The sequence below is a fragment of the Puntigrus tetrazona genome, chromosome 5 (assembly GCF_018831695.1).
Source record: "Puntigrus tetrazona isolate hp1 chromosome 5, ASM1883169v1, whole genome shotgun sequence".
Classification (NCBI taxonomy): domain Eukaryota; kingdom Metazoa; phylum Chordata; class Actinopteri; order Cypriniformes; family Cyprinidae; genus Puntigrus; species Puntigrus tetrazona.
Genome location: NC_056703.1, coordinates 19,289,264 through 19,313,956, shown reverse-complemented (window position 1 = coordinate 19,313,956; position 24,693 = coordinate 19,289,264). Strand labels below are relative to the sequence as shown.

The following is a 24,693-nucleotide window of genomic DNA, read 5'->3' as shown; positions in this document are numbered from 1 at the left end:
CTGTTATCTGTCATGCTTGAAACACTGTTTAATGTTGGTTAATATCATAAGTTATGTGATGCAGCTATTAATAGACCAAAGTTCATCCATTACAAAACTTGATAAAGTAATAACTATTAATGCTAACTAAACTGAAGGGCCTGAAGATGAACGTGTATGCCTACCATATTTTGGGGACAAATTTGTGCCCAGAAGGGTTTTCACAAGCTCTTTTTAGGAATGTCGTAATTTGTGAAATACTATATTATTTCTAAATAGCTGTATATAAAAACTGTAAAACTCTACAGCACGTCCCGATTTATATAACTAGGCCTAAACTTGTGTTTTACCGTCGCCAGGAGGCAGTATTGCTTTACTTCAGTTCACAATAGGCTACATTCAAGCCAGGCATAATGTAGCTACCAATAATGAACAAAATAATTAAAATTAAAATGATTCAAGAATTTAAAAATGGAATGTTATCTTTCATTCCAAGGGTATTCAAATCAGAAAAGGCATCAGCTGCATCAGTGCATAATCATTTTTCAAAAAGCCTAAATATCTAGCAAGACTAAAATCAAAAGTGTTTTGATATCTATTTATTAATCCGGTAAAAATGTTGGTTCGTCAGTCCGGTTTTGCGTGTCCTATTTGCACTTTTTCCACTGTATATTCCCCTATAAACAGTATGCTGCTGTTCTAAGAGTACAATGACCTGACTATTTATAACAGTTCCACTGGTGCACAAATGTGCTGCACACTGCAAGCTCTTGAGAATACACCAGCCTATTGTAGTGTGTTTTCACAGAGTCAAATTGTTTGCATGTGATTGTACAAATTGCTGAACGGTGACGCTATTACAGTTTTTCTTGTTGAGCATGGCAGTCTGTCTTAGCGCATGGAATCAGCAAACCATTTAAATCAGCAGGAATATGGAGCTATTGGTATGAATTCATCTTTTTATGAACTCTTTTGTTTCTTTTCTTATAAATCAAGACTTTATTAATCTAACCTGCTTTTTTAAAATAAACCTTTGCTCTTTTTTTAATTCAAGGATCTTGCCAATCTTTATGTGTCTGCGGGATTGTATATTAGATGTTGTCTTTAATGATAACAATCTATATAGCAGCCATGCAGCAGGGTCAGCTGCTCTGTTTACCTGGGAGCCCAGAAGCTGTGGTGTCTTAAAGGGATAGTTCACCAAAAAAAGGAAACGCCGTCGTCTTTTACTCGATCCAAACCCGTATGAGTTTCTGTGTTCTGTGAAACACAACTTGCATACAAAATAAGCCAGATAGACAAATAGATACATAGACAGACAGGTAGTTGGGGGGTTGCACGTTTTGTTATTGTTGTTGTTTTTGGCCAATACTGACATTTATTCATATTCCATACATTAGAAAACATTGCGCTCGACAGGGACCGGTCCAGTTTGGGGCGAACTGTCCCTTTAAACGGGGCAGCTGAAGGGGGAAGTAAAACTCATGCCGTTTGTTTGACAGCAGTGATTGGCACTTTCAGCTTGTCTGCTGTTGTGTCGATAAACAGCGTCCAGAGATGGCTCAATAAACCGCCAATCGATGATTTTAACGCGGAGAAGTGAGAGCTGTGGATCAGGCTAACAATGCTAAGCTAGCACCAGTTGATCTGAGGTGTTCCTGCGTTGAGTGAATGTGTGACTCTTCACCCTTCCCGGGATCAAATACCCGCACTTTCAACTGAAAGACGATAGTTTTTTGTACTTCACACCTGCGTTTGAACATTTAGGCATGGAGGCGTTTGAAAGCGGTAAGGTTGCTGCTGCTAATACGAACTCTTTATTTGGACGCGAGGTCGTGCACTGCAAAAAGTTATCAGCTAACATGCTACGGCTAGCCGCGTCGCCTTGTTTTATGTACAATGCAGTTTAATCTCCTCGAGAACGTCTCTTGTGATGTGATAACTTGATTTTATTGTGATCCCGATTGTCAGTGATTTTAGAATTAGCTCGTTTGATTACGATATTACGTATGCAAAGTTCATGCAGGCTAACAGACACGTATGAAAAACGTTTAAAATAGCTATCGGTGCATCTGCTTTCCGAATTTCACAGTTAGGTCGTAACATGACCTCTGATTAAACTAAAATGTATCCGTGATGCAAATATCAGTGAATCAGATCCGCGGTTTTTGGATCGTTTGTTTTGATCACTGGCTCTCATTCACGTGATGTCTCCCAGCGGTGTATTGTCAGCATCTGCATTTGACTTTGACTTTACTCCCATTAAAGTCATCACATCTCATCTTTCTGTCTGCGTGCATCAGACTCAAATCTCAAAAGAGTCCCAGGGTTCATGTTTTGCACAAAATCTCCTCTCAGTCTTGGCAAGGTGACATTTGCTGCTTTGTGTTTTTATGATGTTGTGTAAGTTTGACAGGCTGGCCAGCTGGTTGTCACTTTTTAGTACTGTCTTTACTTTAGGTAAGTTACTCCTGAAGTAATTTAAGAGAATCAGCATTCTAACTGAAGTACAGTTGTCTGTTAGTAGCTGGAAAAAAAAAATCTTCGCAACTTGTTCTTGTTGACTTCCTGAATGAAAGCTTAACTGTTAAGAAACTTTAGATGTCAGTTATATTCAGAACGTAAGTGGGTCATGTGTCCCATATATTTTTAAATACTATAAACGAAATATTGCATTCTTAATATAAAAAAGAGAGTTTTTAAATTGTTTGTTATGCATTCTTACATAATCACACAGTAATAAGACATGTGATGAAAATCAACTTTGTTAAAAGTAGGAACTAAACAGAAGTTTGAATGCATGTTAATATTTTCATGTAGATTTGAGAAGTTAATGTACTAATTAAAACAATGTAATAAGTAGAATCAGACAAGATAAGTTGTCATCACATGAAATTAGTATTAATAAAAACTGCAGAGGTGGCACAGAAGAACACAAAAGTGGCTTATAGGGATATGTTCAGACATTTAATGAGACTCAGAGGTGGCATGACTTCAATTTAAAGTAAAAATTTAATGTCATGTTAGGATTAAGGTTTTTATATATATATATATAAGGGTTAAAATTTTTTCCGGCGGCAAGTCACTCATTTTATCTTTGAGTCATTCATTCAAATGATTCATTCTTACAGCTGATTCATCTATAAATGAATCAAGTGGCTGTCTTTATGAATGGGTAATCATGAATCACTTACTCCTTAGATTAGTTTAAACAAAAAAAATTTTCATGAATGAAACACCGCTGTGTTTGCCTTTAGAGATGCTCAGCGGCTGAGCTGTTGCTTTTATATGGAACAATTTTTGTGTATATGAAATAGAGCTAAACAAGGCAGTAGTGTTATAGTCAGACAATGTAAATCACTTGTTTATTGTTGTTTATTGAACTCTTATTAAACTAAACTGTCTAAATCAGTATCACATTCGCAAACTAGCTTAATAATTTAAAATTTAATAATAAAGCTGTCACCCTCCTCAGTTCATGGCGAGGGATTTCTTTAAAGGAAGACTCAAAACACCCTGCAAATTGATACATTCAGTCATTTGTCGTTGCGTTATTAGCACCGAATCTGCAGGAATGAGGAATTATCATTAATACCTGCAATACTACACTGAAATGTAAATTCTGCTCTGAGCTCTCTGTTAATAACCTGACTGTGAATGATGTCATTGAGAAGCTTGGATGATCTTAGAACATTAGAAATTAATGTAGCGGAAACACCGTTTTTATATATATATATATATATATATATATATATATATATATATATATATATATAAATATATAAATATAATTACACACACACACACACACACATATACAGGGGTTGGACAATGAAACTGAATCACTGGTTTCATGGCTAAATTTGACCAGCCAGGTGGCCGAATCTTCTGACTACACATTCCACCAGTAAGAGTTTAATTAGCAGAGTAATTGCGTGGTTTTGCTTAAAATATTGCAATGTACACAACATTATGTGTGACATATCAGGACAAGATGTTTGCGCACGTCTTGCTGGTGCATCGGTGACCCAGACAGCAAGTCTTTGTGATGTATCAAGAGCCACGGTATCCAGGGTAATGTCAGCATACCGCATCCAACAGGAGTAACTTGTGGACGCAAGAGGAAGCTGCCTGAAAGAGATGCCCGGGTGCTAACCCGGATTGTATCCAAAAAACATAAAACCACAGCTGCCCAACTCACTGCAGGATTAAATTGTCACAGTGCCGTGTATCAGGATGATAATGCACCAATACTCAATACTGAACATGAAAGTGAAGTTGAAAATCTCCCATGGCCTGCGCAGGCAACGGATCTAAATATTATTTAGCCACTTTGGAGTGTTTGGAGGAGCGAGTCAGGAAACTTTTCCTTCACCATCATCACGTAGTGACCTGGTCACTATTTAGCAAGAAGAATGGCTCAAAATCCCTCTGGCCACTGTGCAGGACTTCTATCTGTCATTCCCAATACAAATCGATGCTGTATCTGCAAAATGAGGCCCTACACTGTACTAATGAATTACTCTGGTGTAAAACGAGGTGTTTCAGTTTCATTGTCCAACCCTTGTGTGTGTGTGTGTGTGTGTGTGTGTGTGTGTGTGTGTGAGATGTATATTAGAGGGGGAATGATACACAGATGTCACGGTTCGGTATGTACCTCGGTATGGGGGTCACAGTTCAATACGATTTCCAGACAACAGGGAAAAATGCCAAATACTATGCTGGATTTGTATAGTTCGATCTGTAGTGTGTGTGTGTGTATTTAATAATAAATATACACAGTACACATACATATAATATGTGGAACAAAAACTTATTTTGGTTGGGATTAATCATATGACAGTACTTAAATCTTTTTATTATTAAATACTGCACACCATTTAATATCATAAAAATAGACAATTATAAATGATTTATCAGTGCATATTATTTTTCAATGCATCTATCAAATCGTTCATCAAAAACATGAACTTCACAACAACATCAGTACGAGGGCGGGAGTAGAATCTGTCCCTTCCAGCAAGCTGTCACTCACATGAGATCACAGCAATTAGCAAACGACAATGATTCAGTCAATTCCCAATTGACTAATCCAAGTCCTGTCCTACTTTTTTCTTGCCAGAGATGCCGTTGCACTCACAATACAAATCACAGCTGGAAGAAAAGACTATCACAACTCCATTTCTTGCTAACTTTAATCAGCATGAATAAAATCTCATAATGCAGAACGTCTTACAAATGGGCTGAATTTGAATCGCATATGCAAAATACGTAATTTTCTCAAGAAATGCGAGCTTGTTTTTGTGGCATTTACAATGGAACTGTAGCAAGTGTTTGTTAAAAAAATGACTAACTCTGCCTGGTACTAAATGAAAGTGTTGCACTAACGTGAAATGAGGCATGTGAAAGAAGTTGAAGTTCAGGTTACTTAAAGTAGAAGAGGATGGAACAGGATTAACACATTCAAGTGTTTTGTGTAAATGGTAATTTGATCACTGTTAACCCAGGCAGTGCCTTGATTTAGTTTTGGTTTATTAAGTCTAATTTTCTTTTGAAGAAGGAAGTAAAAGAGGAACAATGTCGGCACTTTTTTTTTTCTCTCAGGGTGTTGAAAAACCTTAGGCAAACAATAGTCGAGGCACATTGAATTAAGTATGAAATAAGTTATGCTGTGCACTGGTGACAGACTTTTGGCAATGGGTGCAAGTATTTACTGGAACAGTCTTAATGAATGTCTGCACAGATGCACTGAACATAGCTTTTCTTTCATCTTTAGTTTCACTTTCATTTGCTTTCTACTTTTTAGTCTCTGACTTAGGCTTGTGTGGGCTGACTACAAAATTGGTCAACTTTTCAGAAAACCTCCAAGTTGTCTCACGGCTGCACTCTTGTCAACAGGATGCCACTTTTGTATTCACACGTCATTTTCTGTTTCCACTGTAACCTACAGAAAGAGCTCCACTGCCCAGAAACATGATTGAGAACAGCATGTTTGAAGAAGAGCCAGATGTGGTGGATTTGGCGAAGGAGTCCCCGTCTTACCCCATCGACTCAGACGATGTAGTCTATGAACCCCGCAGCTCACGACTGTTAGTCCGAGGTCTTGGAGAAAACGACCTGGATGAAGACGAGGAAGATTACGAATCGTCTGCCCGTCTTCTTGGAATGTCCTTCATGAACCGCAGTTCCAGCCAGCGCAGCGCCGCCTCGCCCTACACCCGACAGCAGCATTCTGGATCGTGCTCCAAGCCTTCGACTAAGTCTATGGTGGTAGGAGTTGTTGTCCTTGTTCTGGTGGCTTCCATGTTGATGGTCTTCTACTTCCTGCTAGGCTGCACTTTCACCACAGAGGGCTGCCAGAAGACCAATTCCACCATGGACAGCATCTATCCCATTTCCACCAACGGTGAACTTTTCCCATGGGCCGAGTTGAGGTTACCGCCCAGTGTGCATCCTGTGCATTACAATATTTCACTTTATCCCAACCTGACCCTCATGACCTTCCAAGGCAGTGTATCCATCTTAGTGCAAGTCTTGCATGAAACAAAGAAAATTGTACTTCACAGTTCTGATATGAACATAATCAAGGCCACTTTTGATGGCAAAGAGGTCCACTTCCTGGAGTACAAACCTTGGCAGCAAATCGCCATCAAATTTACTGAAGATCTTAAGAAGGGACGATACGTTTTGGACATCAACTACACAGCAAACCTCTCCAGCAACTACGATGGCTTCTACAACAGCTCTTATGTCGACACAAATGGTATAAAAAGGTATTTGCAGCCCAATTAACCTTTGTTTAACCTTTTGAAAAGTTAGTACAATATGTTTGAATGAACTGTTTGGCTTCAGTGTGTTGACTGGCAGTTCCTTCTACTTAGTTATGCCTTTATTTGTCTCAGACACATAATTTAATTAACTCCATCTTCTAGAGTTTTGGCTGCTACTCAATTTGAGCCCTTGGCAGCACGCAAGGCCTTTCCTTGTTTTGACGAGCCAGCTTTTAAATCAACTTTTACAATTAAGATGACCAGAGAAAGCAACTACATCAGCCTTTCAAACATGCCCAAGGTAGTATTTTTTGTCAGTATTTATTTACTTGCACTTTTCTTTTTCAGTTTTAGTTTTTTCACTTTAAATTAATAGGCTACTACATACAAAATTTAAATGTAATTTTTTTATTTTTGTTTGTTCAGTTATGTCATTATATTAAGAAGAATTTATTTAATGTTAGTCAGTATATATGTTATTTAGTATTTATTAATTTCATATAATATTCTTAATAGAAGCTATATACATACACTATATATGTATTTATACATAGCTTCTGTTTGTTTTATGTTTTTAATTATTTCTTTTTTACTTTTAGTTTTGTGAATTTTTATATTTTTATAAATATTGTCATTGTAGTTTCCTCAGTTTATATAGTATATCAGCTTTGTAATGTTATTGCCTTTTTTTTTATAGGTCAAAACCACAGAATTAAAAAATGGGCTTCAAGAAGATGAGTTTGAGAAAAGTGTTAAAATGAGCACTTACCTAGTTGCATTTATTGTGGCTGATTTCATCAGTGTCAGTAATAATGTTTCTAAAACTACGGTAAGTGTTCTTCTGAAAAAAAAAAAAAAAAAAAAAAAAACTTTGTGTTCCCAATATTGTGTAGAAACATATTGCATTATGTTTTTTTTTTATTCCACACGTTGTGCAGGTGTCTGTGTATGCTGTTCCCGACAAAAAGGAACAAGTGCAGTATGCTCTAGACACAGCCTGCAAACTGTTGGAGTTCTACAATTCGTTCTTTGATAACAACTACCCGTTAACCAAGCTGGGTGAGACGTCTTTCCTTAAGGAAGCTCTTCAAACAGGGATTATTAGATTCCTATAATAGCTGGAGATGCACGCTAATGTTGTTTTATAAGTAAAAAATTGTTAATTTCTGCGAAATGACATAATAATGACTAAATGTCCTTTTTCAATCAATAGATCTAGTGGCTATTCCTGACTTCCTCGCCGGAGCCATGGAGAACTGGGGATTAATCACATTCCGTGAGACGACTTTGCTAGTAGGGACTAACTCCTCCCCTATAGACAAGCAACTGGTGACCTCCGTCATAGCCCATGAACTTGCTCACCAGGTAATTCACTTTATAAATAAAACAACATTCTCATGACAGGCAAATAATAGTCACGTTTAAATCATTAACAACACGTGAAAAGTCTTGAGTTGGTGGCTGCTTCACCAGGGTGTGTGTATTTAAGTATCATTTACATCCAGGTTCGATTACAATTTTGTCCTACTTCAAATAGTTTTCTTAAAGGCATAGTTCATGAAAAACTGAAAACTCTGAATTCAGAATATCTTCTTTTGTGTCCAACTTATACAGGTTTGGAACAACGTTAGGGTGGATAAATAATTTTTGAACCAACTCTCCCTTTAAATAAATGGCAATAGTGATGCTGGCATACAACATATCATAGCTTAAAATAACACGCGTTATAAGTCTAAAATAAATGTAATGTTCGGTTGAAAAGGCTAGTCAGACATGCTGTGTTCATTGTCGTCTTTTGTTCTTTTTCTGTTCAGTGGTTTGGAAATCTGGTCACTATGCGGTGGTGGAATGATCTTTGGCTGAATGAAGGATTTGCAACCTACATGCAGTACATGTCAATTCAAAACGTATTCCCAGGCCTTGACATAGTAAGTTATATTCTAAATAAAGAAATGAAGAGTTCAGATGTAAAAACCTCTTAGTGCCATTTGAAATTTTCTTTTGTGTATTTCGGCTATTTATGCTCAGTTATTTCACTTTAATGAGAATGAAATAATCCATTAATTCATTAGAACTCTTCAAACATATCCTTTGCTTCTTTAAGTGCTTTTTTTATGTTGTTGATGTTTAAATGTAGCAATGGGGAATCAATTCCAAAGGAATTCTCAAATCTCAGAGTATTTTTGTGTGTATTGTTTTATTCATTTTTATTATCTAGAATTATTAACATAATCTATCAGGTAATGATGAAGAAATGATTTTTTGAGCACCATTATCCAACTCTTATAACTTGGTTGAATTGATTATAGAATATGTTACAGTTCTTTCTGTCATCTGAAGTAATATTTGAACGAGACTGTTTCTCGTGCCTTTGTAACATTAGGTATTAAAAATCACGTTGATGATTGAAATCAACATTTATTTTATTTTTTTGTGTTGAAGTGGGGCTGGATGATATGGATAAAATTTATATCACAATGTATTTCTGATTTTCGGTCAATATGATATTATTCAGATACGAACACTATTTATATATTTTAACACTATTTTATGCACCCTTGCTAATACAAAAGTATTAAATTCTATTATTATCATCCGCAAACTTTGGAATGGAATAGTGAATGTTACAATTTCCGATAAATTCAGATCTTTAGATCTTATTATTCATCAAAGAATCCTGAATTACTCAACTGTTTTAAATATTAATAATCAGCATATTAGAGTGATTTCTGAAGACACACATGACACTGATGGCAAGAGTTATGATTATGAAAATTCAGCTTTGATCTCAGAAATAAATTACAGTTTAAAATCTATTACAATGTAAAGAATTGCAAATAGTAATAGTAAAATTGTACAAATTTTACTGTTTTTGCTGTACTTTGGATCAAAATGGATAAATTCTTATTCAAAAACTATTGATTGGTAGCTTAGGCTGATTATTCTTATAGATTGAAAATGTGCTTCAGCCAGAAAGAAATGGTATAAAAGTGGGGGGTCTTAAAAGTGGAAACCCCCCCCAAAAAATGAATAACAAAAACTGAAAATGCTGATACTGAATTATTGTCGGTTGAAGAGTCGATTTTGAAACAACTGGAATTTGTTTATATTTGGTCTTTGTGTTTTTCATTTCCAGGACACTGAATTCTTGAATGTTCGCTTTAAAGCGCTGGCCAAAGATGCATTGAACTCATCCCACCCGGTGTCTACTGTCGTGAGCAACCCTGAGCAGGTGGAAGAGATGTTTGACTCTGTGTCTTACGAGAAGGTACATCAAAAATCATCTGTTGCTTTTAAAGTGGTTTTAATTGACCCTCTTCCTGTGGTGTAGGCCAATCACTTTTCATTTAGTCTTGCCGATTGGATAGCTATTCTCAGAACTTGAACACGTTCCTCGCTCTGCCTTTTCACGCAAGGGAGCTTCGATACTTCTGATGCTCAATGCAGTACTCACAGATGTGGAGTTTCAAAAAGGAGTGAGTGAGTACTTACAAAAGTATAACCTATCAAACACAGAAAGCGAGGATCTATGGAACAGTCTTTCCCAGGTCAGACCTTTTCTAAGTGAGATTTCTGCATTGTGATTGCTTTTCATTATTTATGAGAGTGAAGCAAATACATGGTTTGAGTGCGACGAATGTAATTACAAAATTAACCAGAGTGCACTTTTACATGATGATGAAACTCAGCTGGCATCTGAGCCATGTTTTATTAGTGTGCACTGATATCCATGTTCTCCACAGGTGAGCGAACAAAACTTAAGCGTATCTGAGATGATGAACACCTGGACTGTTCATAAGGGCTTTCCTCTGGTCACAGTGAAGAGAAGTGGCACTCAAGTCACACTGACACAAGAACATTTCCTTCTGAATGCTGAAAATAGCACGGATGACAGGTACGTTTACTGCAGCTGTGAACATGGATCTAAAAATCTATCAGAATTAATTATGGGGCTTCAGGAGTTTGGGTTCAGAGATTTGTTTTAGTATTACTATTACTTTTATCCATTAATCAAAAGTATTACTTACTATTCACTAAATAATCCTAAAAATGTATTCCGTTTTCTACAAAAATATAAAATGGAATAAAAAATTTTTTAAATTTAATTTCCAAATTATTTATTCCTCTTTATGATTTTTTACTTCCGTATACCTATTTAAACTTGAAGTTATTTGTTATTTTATGTTAAGCATATAGCATTGTGTATTTTTATTTGTTGTTAATAATCGTTCTGTGTTTTACATATGTATTTTGTTGTTGGTTAATTTAATTCAAGCAACTGATGCCACATTGCCTCTAAATGAAAAGTAAAAGTACAAGCTATTTAAGCAAAGGAAAGTGAGGGAAAGAGCGAAAATTCTAACTAAATACGAAAAACAGCTCGACACCGAATTGCCGCAGATGTAAAAGTAAAATGCACACAGCGCTTTTTTAAAAACCGAAGGATAAAGGTAAAACTCGAACTAACTAAAATTAAACAGCAGCTTTGTAGCTAATTTAAAAAGTGAAATTAAAACGCGCACAGCCTACATAGCTTACGGGCCTAAGGAATGAGAGGAAAAGAGGGAAAACTCAAACAACTCCCCACCACGTGCTGACAACAAAAAATCATCTTTAATGTTCTACTAAAGAAAAAGAGTCACAAGCATCTTGAATGGCCTGAGGGTGTGTAGAATAACGGCACATTTTGACTTTTGTATGTAGTATCCCTTTAAGCAACACTTAGAATATTAAATGTTTCTTGAGCACTACATCAGCGTTTTAAAATGATTTCTGAGATACCGTGTGACACACCAACTAAATGCAGCCTTGGTGAGTAAAAGAGACTGCTTTCAAAAACATTTAAAAAAAAAAAAAAAAAAAAAAAAACCTTACCGACCCCACACTGTTTTATGTCATGGGAAAGAATAGTCTTGTTTGTTTAAGATGGAAATGCCTTAAAAAAGGGACTTTTAAATCAATCGCAGTCAAAGTCCAATATTGATCAATTGAAAAAGCAAGCTTCATGTGAACTCAGCCTCTTTCGATGTCGAATGTTAAATGATCCACTTTTTTCTTACCCGTAGCAGTTTGTGGCATATTCCCCTGACATATGTGACCGACAAATGTAGCGTCCTCAGCTCCTGCAAGCAAGTGTTCCATCTCAAGGATAAAACCGGTGAGCATTGTCTTATGTCACTGAGTATTGATTCATTAAGTATTTGCATATACAGATGTCTCTAACTACAGGAAATGTTCAGTAATGTTTTGCTTGTCGCTTTAATTTTTTTCCAGCCACATTAAAGCTTCCAGATCAAGTGAAGTGGTTGAAATTCAACTTCAAGAGTGATGGCTTCTACATAGTGCATTATGAGGAGGGGTGGAAGGACTTGATTGATGCTTTGAAGAACGATGTAAATGTTCTCACCGGTAAAGACAGAGCAGCTCTCATCAACAACATCTTTGCGCTCTCCAGGTAGATATACATTAACAGACGGTGTATAAGACAAAAGTTATTAGACATGAAAGATTGTGGTGCAGAATTCTCTCAGTCATGGAAAATCTTTTGAAAGAAGCATCTCGTGCTCACCACAGCTGTATATATATAATATTTTAACAACTAATTTATTCCTGTGACATCAGGCTGAATTTTCATCAGTCGTTACTCTAGTCTTTAACATCACATGGTGCTTCAGAAATCATTTTAATATTATGATTTTTTTGTGTTTGAATAGCATTTTATTATTGTTATTGCTTGCACCCTTGGTTGAATAAAAGTGTTAATTTCTTTACACAAAAAAATCCTTAATAACATCAGCATTTTGAACAATAAAAATACACATATGCTTCAACGTTCCTCCAGATCGGGCAAGGTGTTTTTCAAAGAAGTCTTAAATCTAATGGACTACATCAGAAATGAGACGGAGACAGCTCCTCTGACCGAAGCTCTCTTCCAGCTTGGTCAGATCTACAGGTTGCTGGATAAAAAATCGGAGCTGTACTTGGCCGCTAGAATGAAGGTATGTGCAACATCATGCGTGGCTGTGGTAGTCAAATCACCAGATCTTGTTTGAATGTTTTCTTGGAATTCAATCTTTGCAGAGTTACATCGAGGACCATTTTGGAAAGCTAATGGACAGTCAGTCTTGGGATCTGGAAACTTCTGTGTCAAAGATGACGCTTCGGTCTGCCCTGCTGGAGATGGCATGTTCCCTTAACATAAGTGACTGCGCAACAAAGGCCATGCATCTGTTTGATCAGTGGTTCAATTCCAACAAGACTTCTCAGTACGTTTGTGTGGTGATTGACTCTTGATTGAATAACTTCTCTTTTAATCTTGTAGTTTGCGAAAAAGGAAAGAGCTCTTGTCTAAAGCTCTACTCCTCGCCGCAGTAATTCTTGAGAACAGAGGAAAATCTTGTGATGCGTGCCTTTTATTGTTTTAGGATTCCCAGTGATCTCGTGAGAACGGTCTTCAAAGTTGCGGCTCAGACAGATGAAGGATGGGATAAGCTTCTAGACTTGTATAAACATTCCATCAATGACCCAGAGAAGCGCAAGACATTGGAAGCTTTGGCCAGCACTCAGGATATACGGAAAATCATATGGTAAAGCTGAAAAACATGTTCTGTCAGAGGGAAAATCTTTTAAGCTGTCAGCACAAGCATACCTGAATTGAATGTGGTTTTCCTTTTTAGGATTCTACAGAGCAGTCTTGATGGGAGTGAGATTCAAACTCAAGAATTTCCTTTGGTGATTAACACAATTTGCAAGAATTTTGCTGGACACCTCTACGCTTGGGATTTTGTGAAGGAGAACTGGGATAAAATCACTCAGAAGTGAGTGCTGAACTTATATTAAAAGGAAAAAGAAATGTGAAGGAAAAGGGTTACTTAAACTATAATTCTTTTTTTAACAACGTTTCATTTGAATGGACACACATTTAATGCAAACATAAATGTAATTATACTTTTTAGTTATGTGTGTATGCTAATAACAATATTATAAGAAGAAGAAAATAAGGCATAAGGACAAGAAAACACCTTGAAGAGGGTTTATTTAGTAGGGAAAGTTCCTAAATGTTTTAAAACACACTTTTTTTCCTGGGAATTTTTTTTTGTCATTTATCACTTACCTCCATGTCGTTCCTGACCCTTAAAAGTGTTGTTTGTCCTTGGAACACAGTTTAAGACATTTAGGATAAAAACCAGGAGACTTGTGACTTTCTCATTGACTGCCAAAGAATTAACGCTGTCAAGGTCCAGAAGATAATGACTTTATTCAACAATTTTGCACCATAGCGTAATATCCACCGAGCTCAAACTAGGTGTGCTCCTTACGCTTTGATTTGAACAAAAACAACCCATCTCTGTGTCGCGACTGACCCAGAAGCATTTCGCATCCTGCAGATGGCGCTACTGTGACAAATTGTTTAATAAAGTCGTTATTTTCGTTTTATTTCCGTGCAAAAAAGTATTCTTGTCGCAACATTACAGTTGTGAACCACTGATGGCAAGTATTCAGCCTGCAATTTAATGTCGTTTCTTTTCCTTTTTCTTTCCTTCAAGATTTCCTGTCGGATCTTTTGCCATTCAGAGCATCATCATGTCCGCAACCAGTCAGTTTTCCACAAAAAACCATCTCGTGGAGGTCTGTTCATTCCCCTGTTCCTTTGGTTAACTGAAAAACGGATAAATGCTACTTGAAGTATATTTACTGCATTGTTGTTTTTCTGGTTCCAGGCCCAGAACTTCTTCGCTTCTCTAGGTACGAAGGGTTCTCAGATGAGGATCGTGCAGGAGGCCATTGAGACCATTAAGCTGAACATGCGATGGATGGAGAATAACTTGAACACTCTGCAGTGCTGCTTATAGTGTGAGGAGGAGACGGCTCCTCTCTCGTGCCTCTCACTCCCTCAGGTGACGTCGCCGGGCACACGCAGGTGTGAGTGATATTACTGTCACAACAGCCAGAGCCATAAATATACAACGTTAGGCCAAACTCGAGAGGGCAGATTTACTTGGACGTAAAGGGCCGTTTAAAAACTTCTTTTCAGGGCATCTTATAGGGAATTTTCCTGAGTTCTCCAGTGAGCTGTATACTAGCCAGAAGCTTGCCTGAGAACATTTAGCATTTAATGCTAGCTTTATGTAAATGAACATGTCTGGATATTAATTGTAAAGCATATGTATTATCTCTTCTCCAAGTTGAAAGTGAATTGAAACCGTATAGTCAGCAAACGATTTCCTGTGTCATAACTTTGGTGTTAGCCGCTGCTCGGGGGAAAGGCTGATACGTTATCTTTTTGCGGTTCACTTGGGGCCCAACTCAGTATGTGTATGGCTCTGGCCCTAAGCACTATTTGCACTATTCAAAGATTCAGCTTGCTCAGGGCAAATCTGGTTGTTGTTGTTGTTGTTGTTGTTAAAATATCATAATGCATTTGCACCCTTTTACTTAACGGCGGTGACTAAAGACCAAAACCTCCCATCAGTGTCTCTTAAATACACCCTTTTTAGGATTTGCCAAAAATGAATATTAATAATTCTGAAATTATGCTACATGAGTGTGATCACAATCCCCCTTTCTTTTAGCAAAGTTTTATTTATGTATCTGGAGGTGAATTTTTTTTAATCATCTACGTTGTCTGCGACGCTTGAATCCAGCGCTGTGTAAATGTTCTTGCCTTAGAAATTTTCCATAACTTTCATTCTTCGCACACAATGTATTTTGGAGTTTAAGTTAGAGTCGAGTGTGTATATTTTGTATTTCTTGTGCAGGCTTCGCGTATAGGTAAAGGTTTGTCATTGGAAATATTATGTTAGCTTTTCTGAGACATTTAGGTGTGGATTTTATTTTGAGTTTTGCTATGCACATTCTGTCGAAGCTGAGATATTTTACAGTTACACATGTATAAGAAAACTCTGTGGTTTTACCCATGTGATTTGACATGTAGAGATATAATTGTTAGCAAGCGTTCGTGTACAGGGCTTTAGTTAACTTTGCCAAAAAGACAAAAAAGGGGCTCTAAAGTCACATCACTGATTGAGAGTTGTTACATTTTTCACTGGTTGCTACTGATTTGTACCCTTCAAGGATTGGAGGTTTCTTGTGTGTGTGCGCGTGTGATGTTTCCTTCTCTAATTTTTCTTAGATTTTCAGGAACCGAATGTCAAATGCTTAGTTGGTCAAAAAATATGGAGTCACAACCTCGCACAAATGTATGCGTCATGCATCCAAACCCGCGATACAGTCCACAGATACATGCACATCATTTTGCTTGAATGCACAAAAACGAAGAAATTATCATGAGACGTTGCTGCGTGTAAATATTTGTGCGTTTTATGCATGTGTTTTTTAATATAACTCCATACAAAAATGTTTTTTTGTTTGTTTTTTGTTCGGAGGGTGAGAATCTGCGCTCACCGTCTCAAATGATAGCGCAAATGTTAATTACTTCCAGGTTTTTGATTTATAGCTCAGTGATTTGGCTTCATAAAATGTCAAATATGACTGGTACTTTGTAGTACAGCTGGTACAGTGTAATTATTTCATATGTAGCGGTTGTAGCTTTGCTTGAGTGTAAGCTTTGTTCATGTATTTGTGATAGAAATGAATAAGGACAGCGGCAGCATTGTTACACTGCAACGTCAGGTTGGAGCGTAACAGTTATCGATGAATGTATTCATGTTTGTTACTATGGATCTGTTTAAACGAGCGTCATGATTGTAATTACCTGAGCTCACCTGCATATGAGTTAATTAAAAACAACGAGGCATAAAAAGAAAAAAGTGATATTTATACAGGTTGAGAAGTTGTGTTATTTTATGTTGTTTGGATTTAAGGTTTTTAAGGTGTTGCTTAGCAATGGAAAACTACTGACCCATCTTTATACAAACAAAAAACAAATAAAAACATTTTGCGCACAAATTGCTGTAAGTTTTCCTTCCAGACATTCAGCAGATGGCACTGTTCTCTTTTCTCTGTCAGCTTGTTCTCTCTTCCCAAAGAAAAGATTTAGGTCCAAAGATCAGTGAAAAGAACATCATGTGCAATAAGTAAATAAGGACTGTTAAAAGAACGAGGTAAAATACGAATGCATATACAGTGCTAAATTAAAAGTATTTGTATAGTGAGCTTGTTTGTGTAAATGCAGCACCCAGCATGCTTTTATATGATAAATGAATAACAACTAGGTCAGGAAAAGAACTTTAAGAATGCTGATTTGCAATGTTTGAACATTTAAAGTAGAGCACAAGCAACCATGGAGTATCAAAAAAGTCGGTCAGATGTGTATCTAAAATATTTGGCATGCCAAAATCAAGTGTTTGACCTATTATTTTATGACCTACTGTCTTTCAGGTTGCTTTTTGAGGCATTAAGACATGTATTAGTGCGTATTCAGGCTTAAGTTGGTCTTCTTGTGTGAGACCAGGCTTGTTAACAGCTGGCCATCAGTCAGTGAATGCGTTCTAACGTTCCTTAATATTCTTCTTTTTAACATGGGTTTAATGTATCTGAAAAGGCACAAACTTCATTTCCATTCTAAAAGAAAGACAAATGCCTACACTTATTTTTGCAGTGCCAGTCAAATCTCTGCAATTCCTGCGGTCCTCTTCTGTAATTTCACCTTTTCCCACATGTGTGCCCAACAGGGCTGTAATTACCGTTACAGATCCTGCTAAATTTCACTTTATAGTTACATACTGGCCACAAGGTCGACTAGGCAACTTCATTAATGAGCCAGGCGTACTCTTTCCCCTGAAGATGACACTCCATTTGTGGTTTTTGGTGATTTTTAAGAAACCGCTAGCAAACCACAAGTGACTTCCTTTCCTGGCCTCGATTGACCTTTAACAACTGCACACAGACAACCAATCCGATCTTCATCCTCACACCGGATCTTTTATCCGTCCTATATCTCACCCTGCTCACCTACTTCGCTGTGATCTGATCGAGCACTCAGGTTGTGGTCAGGTTTTCTGTTGGTTGGTGAATTTTCTTGGGTAAAATCCAGTCGTTTAAAAAGGAATCCACATACTCTGTGTGGGGTGTGGAAGATTTACCTATGCATTGTGATTGAGGCCTGCCGGCCAAAACTGTGAAGAAATGTATCCCATATGCTAAACCTAGCCAATTATTATTACAAACTTAAGATAGAAATGCATTTGCTTAAGGAAAAATGCCATTTTAACCTCCTTCACCGGGTGTGCTTCAGAGCGTCAGAAACATACAGTATGGCTGATTATGTAATGCAAACATGATGCACTATGGTAAAAATGTTTTGACACCACAGTAATGTGGAAGGAAGCCTTTGTTAAAAAAAAAATCTGCCCCAGCAATCCTAATTGGTTTTACTAGTGTTCATTTCAGCTGGAAACTTCAATGTTTTTGCAGAAATAAATGCAGAGTCATTAATAACATATGCAGAGTTTAGGAAAAGTTCCATCATGGAACCTTCTAGGTTGTGCATTAATCTGATGGAATGCAGAACATGTTATCTCATTGTTCATCATGTGACAAAAGTGAGAACTGTCAAAAATAATGCCGAGACGACATTAAAGAGAATCAAGTTGTTCTTATCGATTGTATTAATATTTAAACGTCACTTTTTACTTTAAATATATATATCGCCTATATAGCTGTCGAACACGCTTCTTATGAAGTGTTTCTACATTTATATTTCAATGAAATACGTAAGTATGCGCATGTTCTATTATGTTTTGTCATTTACGTTCTTTTAAAAATAACCACCGTTGAATGCAACGACCTTATTTAGGATCGAATTAGTGTCCTCGTTACATAAGAGCAGCGTATCTGAGATCTTTGGTAGCTTGTGCCGGAGATTTGAATCTTCCGATGGGTTCTGTTATCTGATGAAGTGAAGCTTTTTTAATAGGTGTTGGCGCCGTTGACGTCACACAATCAGCCTCACATGAGAGAGGTATGCAGGCCGGGTTCAGCATCGGGACACTGTGGGTTATGCTGGGGACTTTGAAGGACACTAGAAAGACTCATTTAATTAGACATGAAAAAGTGAGAAAGGCTTTTTAAATGTAATGTATTATTTTGTTTCTAATGTATGTTGTGCGAAATATTCACACAACTGTATTATAAACAATTTAAGATTTTTAGAAATCAATTATCCATATACGTTTAAGTTTGAATGTATAAAACCGTATCAGTTTGTTATATCAGTATTTAATTTAATTGTATTTAATCTATAGTAAAGATGGGGATGATGCTTAAATTCCAAAAAAATACACGTTTATGTTTAAAAAAATACATTTATTCGAGTTTATAAAAAATCAAATAAGACCCAAAGCTGCTACAGACAATAAAAACGTTGAAAACTTATTGAAATTATGTTCAAACCAAAACATTTTATCTGAAAATGAGTAACATCTGGAAAATAAAAAGTAAACTGTACAATCATAGAACAATACCATGATGGAAAACATCAACAAACAGTATTTGGTATTTTAATTTTAAATACTTGTATCCCTGTCTGCCAGCACAGAATGTAACATGTCTTGTGTAAAAAGGTATTATTTTTTAATAAATACAGATAATGTTTGGGGTTTTTTTGTGTGTGAAAAAAGCTATTTTTGTTTGGCAGTTTCCTTCAGCGAATATTCATGTAAACCATTCAAGGGACATTTATAATTGAGTTAAATTAAGTTGAATTGCCTCTGCATTCCTTTCCGCTCTATTTTGTGTGTTTTTCTCTTATGAAACGTCCACGGTGGAAACATCGAGATGCTCATGATCTTTCATTTCCGGTACAGCTATTATTTCATCTTTGTTCTGCTGTGATTCTATGTCTTTCTCTTGTTTTTTCTTCTGTTTGTCGATCCTCTCCTCTTTCTTCATCTTCCAGAAGTGTATCAGGTTTTTCTCAGGGTAGGTGACTTTAGCAAGAGGCAGCTTGTAAATGCTTTTTATCTCCGTAGTGATCAAAAGAAAAGTGAGGGCAGAGAGACAGAAGGGCCAGGTGCACGCTGGGAGTCCGAACTGTTAAAACGCAACGTAAAAGCTATTAAAAAATCACACGCATTTTTGGTGTATTTCATATTTTGGGTTTATGATACCTACAGTAGACATCACGTTTGCGATGGCCGAGCTGAGATATGCACAGAAGAATGCTGTGAGAAAATAAGATTGGGTGATTTCACCAGAATTGTGTAAATGATATAGGAAATTATTATTATATAATCAGGAAGGAGATTAACTTTACCGCAGGCCACAGCCAGAAGATGTGTCTGCCATGTGAGAGCGTAGAACATCCCACCAACGGCAATGCAGGCCAAAACACAGTTATAACCCCACAGGCCAAAGTAGATGTTCTGGAACGGCGCAGCAAGAGCAAGACCTGCAAGTCACAGGATAGGCGACTTATCATCGATTATTAAAAGGCCTAACGCTGATATTCAATATTCAGACGCAATTTGTGATCTCTTACCTGACACCATACCAACTGCTGATCCAATAGTTGCATGTGCAAATGTTATGGGTGAGGAGATGAACAAGGCGATCATGAATATACCTCCTGTCCAAGCATTGTCACAGCCATAAACCTGCCCGATACCCACAGGGATTGAGCAGAAGAGCTGTGGAGAAAACATGAAGAAAAAAATGATCTGGTTTGGAATAATTACGCTCAGTCATTTGATGAAAAAAATACAGTAAAACCACTCTTAATTCTAGGGTCTCTTAACTACTTGCTTATAAGCATGCATGTTATTTAAATAATCCATTTAAATAAGCGCATATTAATGCCTCATTCTAAACTCAACGTCGGCCTTACTATTACCGAGCAGCAAATTGGGAATTTATTAACTAAATAGAAAAATAAAAAAACTAAACAGTCCTATCTGAGAATGATTTCTAATAATTCAACGGCCCAGAGTCCATTTTTGCGCTTATACTACGGTTGCTACACGTCAAGGCATCGATCAGATTATATATTTGAAGATATTTGTCCGTTTTTGGATTTAAAACGCAATTGTGAGTAGGATTACGGAGTAACGAGGCTTAAACGGTTGATAATGTAGATTAATAACTAAGTTATGACTGTGTGTGTGTGTATGAGAGAGAGAATGCATGTGAGTCTGTGCATCTCTCAAAAGTGTTCGGCTAATAGTAAAACTTTAAGTTCATTTTCTTTGCACAGTGCCGTTGTTACCTCGCTTGAGAAGTCAAGTTGGCGTTACGGATAAAGTCGTCAGAGTAGTGCTAACAATTAGCGTGTATGTTAATGTGTGCGGATAGAGTATGTGCTTTCTGTACATAATAAAACTTAATTTTGTGGCAAAACATTCAAATGAGCTGTCGTTTTTACCATATTCATAACTATATTTATTTGTTCGGCCAGAGGCCTTGTGGGTTTTGGTTATTATGCTGTTGTACGACTTTGTAAATAATATAAATCGTTCGGCGAAGTCACGTGGTCATTTAATGCGGTAAAAGAGCTGCCGTGCGTTTCCTTAAAAATAACTGCACGCCTTAACATGTTCGTCAGTCAAACAGATTCAAGCAACGGCCCCGTAATGTGAAATTAAAATAGAAAATTAAATCAAATCATATTAATATTTCACAGTATTATTGTTTTGGTAACACTATTTTAAGTACCTATATTAACTAGTTGCTTATCAGCATGCATATTACTAGCATATTGGCTGTTTATTTGTATTTATAAACCATATTAATGTCTTATTCTGCATGACCATATCTTAGATCTCTTTAACTTACCCCATAACTAAATATAACAACTACTTTACTATTAACAAGGAGCAAATTTAAAAGGTATTCGAAGGAAAACTCTTAATAGTGAATAGCCTATGCGTTCCCTGTTCTAAAGTGTTACCACTGGTTTTACATTTATTAAATAAATGCAGCTTATATAATATGCATTATATAATTTCCTTTAATATAACAAACTTTATAAGATCTAACTTGACGTTCAATTTGAGCTGAAACTATAACATTTCTTTCTACATTGAATTTTATAGTGTCAGTTACAGTATCTCCTGATAAACCTGCTCTCTTCAGTGTCATGTGACTTAGATCTAGAAGATTTGTAAACTGTTGCATAATCGCCTTCACTTAACTGTTCTGGGGGAGTGGCTGCTTATCAAGATACAAGCTTTCCCTTCTAAAAACGTTTAGCTGTGTTTTCAGTTGTTAGCTCTTACCTTAGGATAATCCAGTTCAGACCATGTCATGTTATGCAGGGATGTGCGTGGCTGGAAGAGAACCTGAGGGAAGTGGTGATTGTAGTGGCCTGTAGCCACCATATGGAGACACACTAGTATGTTAAACGGCAGCGTGAAAACGGGCAGGTCCCAACGACTGTTGATGGAAGCCAAGGCACTGGATACTATGGGACTAGAGAAAACAATGTATATAATTCAGCACTGAGACTAAATTGGTGGTAAAATGCAAGTATAGTTTGCAAATTGATTAGAAAATAGGTATATTTTTGGGTTTACTTTCGTATGATAAGCCATTTTGGTACTGTGCTGGAGCACCACTAGATCCAAAATAATAGTCTAAAGTAAAATGCAAAACCAGTTGAAAACCACAAAAGTTTATCACTGAATTGTCAATTGTACCTTTTGTAAATTGCCAAGCAGCATGACTAACTAATACTTATGCAAATCCAATGTGATTTTTCGAGTCATATTGGCCATGCATAACCCCATGTGGCAAAAAATGGCCGTTTAATAATTTTCAGAACATTTCTTTCCATGTGATCTTAACTCAATCACATGACAATCTTTGACTGATGGAACATTCCATGCGAGCATGTCGTAGTTTCAAAGAATCTAAATTCCTCACAATCCTCCCTTAAAGCTAGATTACACTACTTATAATATAGTCTTGCCAATTTGTAAATGGTTACAGAGAAAAACTGGGGCTCAAACTGAGGATAACACACTACCAGACTCTCTAGCCAATTAAACACAGGAAACCCATGCAGAAACGTGGCTCATGTGCGACAAATGAAAAGAATATATGTGCAAAAGTCAATTTAAAATCGATCAAACATGTTCAATATCTATTAACTGAATGGATTCGGTTAAAAGCTAAAAAATGCACTCTGTGTCAATCACATTCTGACAGAAAATCTCAGCATTTAGATATTTTTTGAAAGGAGAACTCACCATGCCATTGACATGAAAATGTTGGGAAAAAGCAGCCACCAATACCAATCTCCTGCATTCGAGAAAACCGCCATCAGGAGACCAACCAAGATGCCGTTATATCCGTACAGGCCGTTTGCAATTGCACCCCTGAGGAAAATACAGTGTAATACTGCAACCTCGCTCGAACATTTAGAGCAGAGAAATGTAAATGCGCTATAGATCAGCACCCAAATACCTGTTCTGACCAAGGATGAGGGCAGAAATTGTAGCAAACAAAGTGCCAACAAAACCATTGAGGGCCCACCATCGGTTCTGCAGGATCAGCCCAGCAAAGATGATCAGTCCACTGAGAGGGTTGTTCACAAACATCACCTGAGCAGCTCCCCGCAGCACCCAGTCCAGAATCTGAAGCAGGATAAATTGCCCTGAACAGGGTAAACATGTGAGGGAACATAGTCGGTACAAAGAAAATCTCCATAGAGGTTTGAAAACAGAAACCGTATTTTCGTTATGTAATCATGTTACTGTTACTAATCTGCATGTGTGTTTTGCAATCAACAGAGATCATAAAAATCACATTATACGTCAATGGACTGCATATATTCATTTTAGTAAGAGCTTATTGTATTTCAGTCGGCTGTGGATCACTCATCCCACTTCTGGAAACTAAATATCACTAAAAAAAACTAGCACGACTAACACATTCCCACTGGTTTACCAGTACAGATTTAGAATTATGCTTAAAGCATCTTATCTTTGTAGTGAAAGAAACAGAAATGTTTAGCTGGGTTACAGAACAAGGCTTTTCCCTACTTGAATGTGACGGACCTTCTACATGCACATGTGCAAAAACTGTTAATGTTCTTGTTTGTCTTTCTTTCTAAATTTGCCTCTCCCATAAGGTCTAATCCAGTTTACACTTGTACCTTTCATCCATTCACCGAACGCAGGCATGTCTCCAGCGACGTAAGAGACCCATCGCACGAGCTTCGCTTTAAACTTCTGAGGTGAACATGGCCCCTCGGGTCCCTGCGGCTGCTCTTTCTTCTGCTCCGTAGTTTCACAGACGCGATTGGCCATGAGTGCTTGCAGCTCCTGTAAACGTTTCCAGGTGTTATGATAATGGTACTGATCAAAAACGGGCTTAGGACCGATGTTGTTCGCAGGGGGTGTTTACGTTCCTCTGGCGCGAACAGGACCGGATTTTCCTTTTCAAAAGACAAAAACAGGAAACATCTCACCTTTGTGTTTTGAGCGCTGGGATACTGTGAAGTAGAAGTTCTGCAGAGATGCTTGACATTCAGTGGGCCACCCTTCAATTGAAGAATGGTGTTATTTATTCATTATTTCATTCTGTATTTATTACGCTTAATTAAGCATCGTACTAAATTAGATTGTGAGAGAGAAAGAAGGAGCGGGTGTACCTTAGTGAGTTGTGTTCCAGGCATATATGTGGCCAGGTATAGGAGCAAAGAGGTGCATGAAGCAAAAGAGTGATGCTTTTATAGTGCTGGGCTGCATGCGTTGCTCCACCTCTGCACATGCAGCACTGATGCAAATGAGTGATAAAGCTTCCATCTGCATTCCTCTGACATAAAGTTCAGTAAGTTATTTCAGCAGGGTTCTGTCACAAATTTAGCCTACCTTTTTAAAACCATAAAGTTATAAGAAATTAAATATAAAGAGTGGACGCTTTTCATTGGCTATTCCTGAATAACTAGAAGTTTAAAAAGCTAGAATATGGATTATCTGAATACTTGAGGCAAATCACAGCTTGCCAATTATCTGAGTCAGAAAAACACAAAAGGACCTTTGTT

General features: G+C 37.1%; 2 protein-coding genes across 5 annotated transcripts; one reads left to right on the top strand and one right to left on the bottom strand.

Moving 5' to 3' along the window:
• Positions 1-811: 811 nt before the first annotated feature.
• On the top strand, positions 812-16,658 carry LOC122345207 (leucyl/cystinyl aminopeptidase). 3 transcript variants are annotated; one of them, XM_043239112.1, is made up of 18 exons: positions 812-923; positions 5,930-6,752; positions 6,912-7,050; positions 7,447-7,578; positions 7,688-7,808; positions 7,963-8,114; positions 8,564-8,677; positions 9,886-10,017; positions 10,166-10,297; positions 10,493-10,644; positions 11,819-11,907; positions 12,024-12,204; positions 12,592-12,748; positions 12,831-13,015; positions 13,175-13,336; positions 13,427-13,567; positions 14,297-14,378; positions 14,471-16,658. In XM_043239112.1, the coding sequence occupies exons 1-18, from the start codon at positions 878-880 to the stop codon at positions 14,600-14,602; spliced, it is 3,072 nt and encodes a 1,023-aa protein (XP_043095047.1). In that variant the 5' UTR covers positions 812-877; the 3' UTR covers positions 14,603-16,658. The 3 variants fall into 3 exon arrangements, with proteins under 3 accessions (XP_043095047.1, XP_043095046.1, XP_043095048.1); XM_043239111.1 differs by having other exon boundaries at positions 813-923; positions 11,816-11,907; XM_043239113.1 differs by lacking the exon at positions 812-923 and adding an exon at positions 1,426-1,767 and having other exon boundaries at positions 11,816-11,907.
• A 2,337-nt stretch (positions 16,659-18,995) lies between these two features.
• Positions 18,996-24,406, bottom strand: slc14a2 (solute carrier family 14 member 2). Of its 2 annotated transcripts, XM_043239115.1 has the most exons (10): positions 24,301-24,406; positions 24,118-24,189; positions 23,803-23,971; positions 23,112-23,301; positions 22,895-23,023; positions 21,923-22,115; positions 20,191-20,338; positions 19,966-20,100; positions 19,824-19,873; positions 18,996-19,742 (listed from the first exon to the last, which is right to left on the bottom strand). In XM_043239115.1, the coding sequence occupies exons 1-10, from the start codon at positions 24,322-24,324 to the stop codon at positions 19,458-19,460; spliced, it is 1,395 nt and encodes a 464-aa protein (XP_043095050.1). In that variant the 5' UTR covers positions 24,325-24,406; the 3' UTR covers positions 18,996-19,457. The 2 variants fall into 2 exon arrangements, with proteins under 2 accessions (XP_043095050.1, XP_043095051.1); XM_043239116.1 differs by lacking the exon at positions 24,118-24,189 and having other exon boundaries at positions 23,803-24,084; positions 24,301-24,360.
• Positions 24,407-24,693: the final 287 nt, after the last annotated feature.

Bases quoted from the DNA above. Each gene is read 5' to 3' on its own strand.
- LOC122345207 (XM_043239111.1), top strand. From the start codon at position 878: ATGGAATCAGCAAACCATTTAAATCAGCAGGAATATGGAGCTATTG. The intron at 13,568-14,296 runs GTGAGTGCTGAA...CTTTCCTTCAAG, and splicing joins TGGGATAAAATCACTCAGAA to ATTTCCTGTCGGATCTTTTG. The intron at 14,379-14,470 runs GTCTGTTCATTC...TTCTGGTTCCAG, and splicing joins CAAAAAACCATCTCGTGGAG to GCCCAGAACTTCTTCGCTTC.
- slc14a2 (XM_043239115.1), bottom strand. From the start codon at position 24,324: ATGCCTGGAACACAACTCACTAAG. The intron at 23,024-23,111 runs GTATTTGGGTGC...TATTTTCCTCAG, and splicing joins CTCATCCTTGGTCAGAACAG to GGGTGCAATTGCAAACGGCC. The intron at 20,101-20,190 runs GTAAGAGATCAC...TGTGACTTGCAG, and splicing joins AGCAGTTGGTATGGTGTCAG to GTCTTGCTCTTGCTGCGCCG.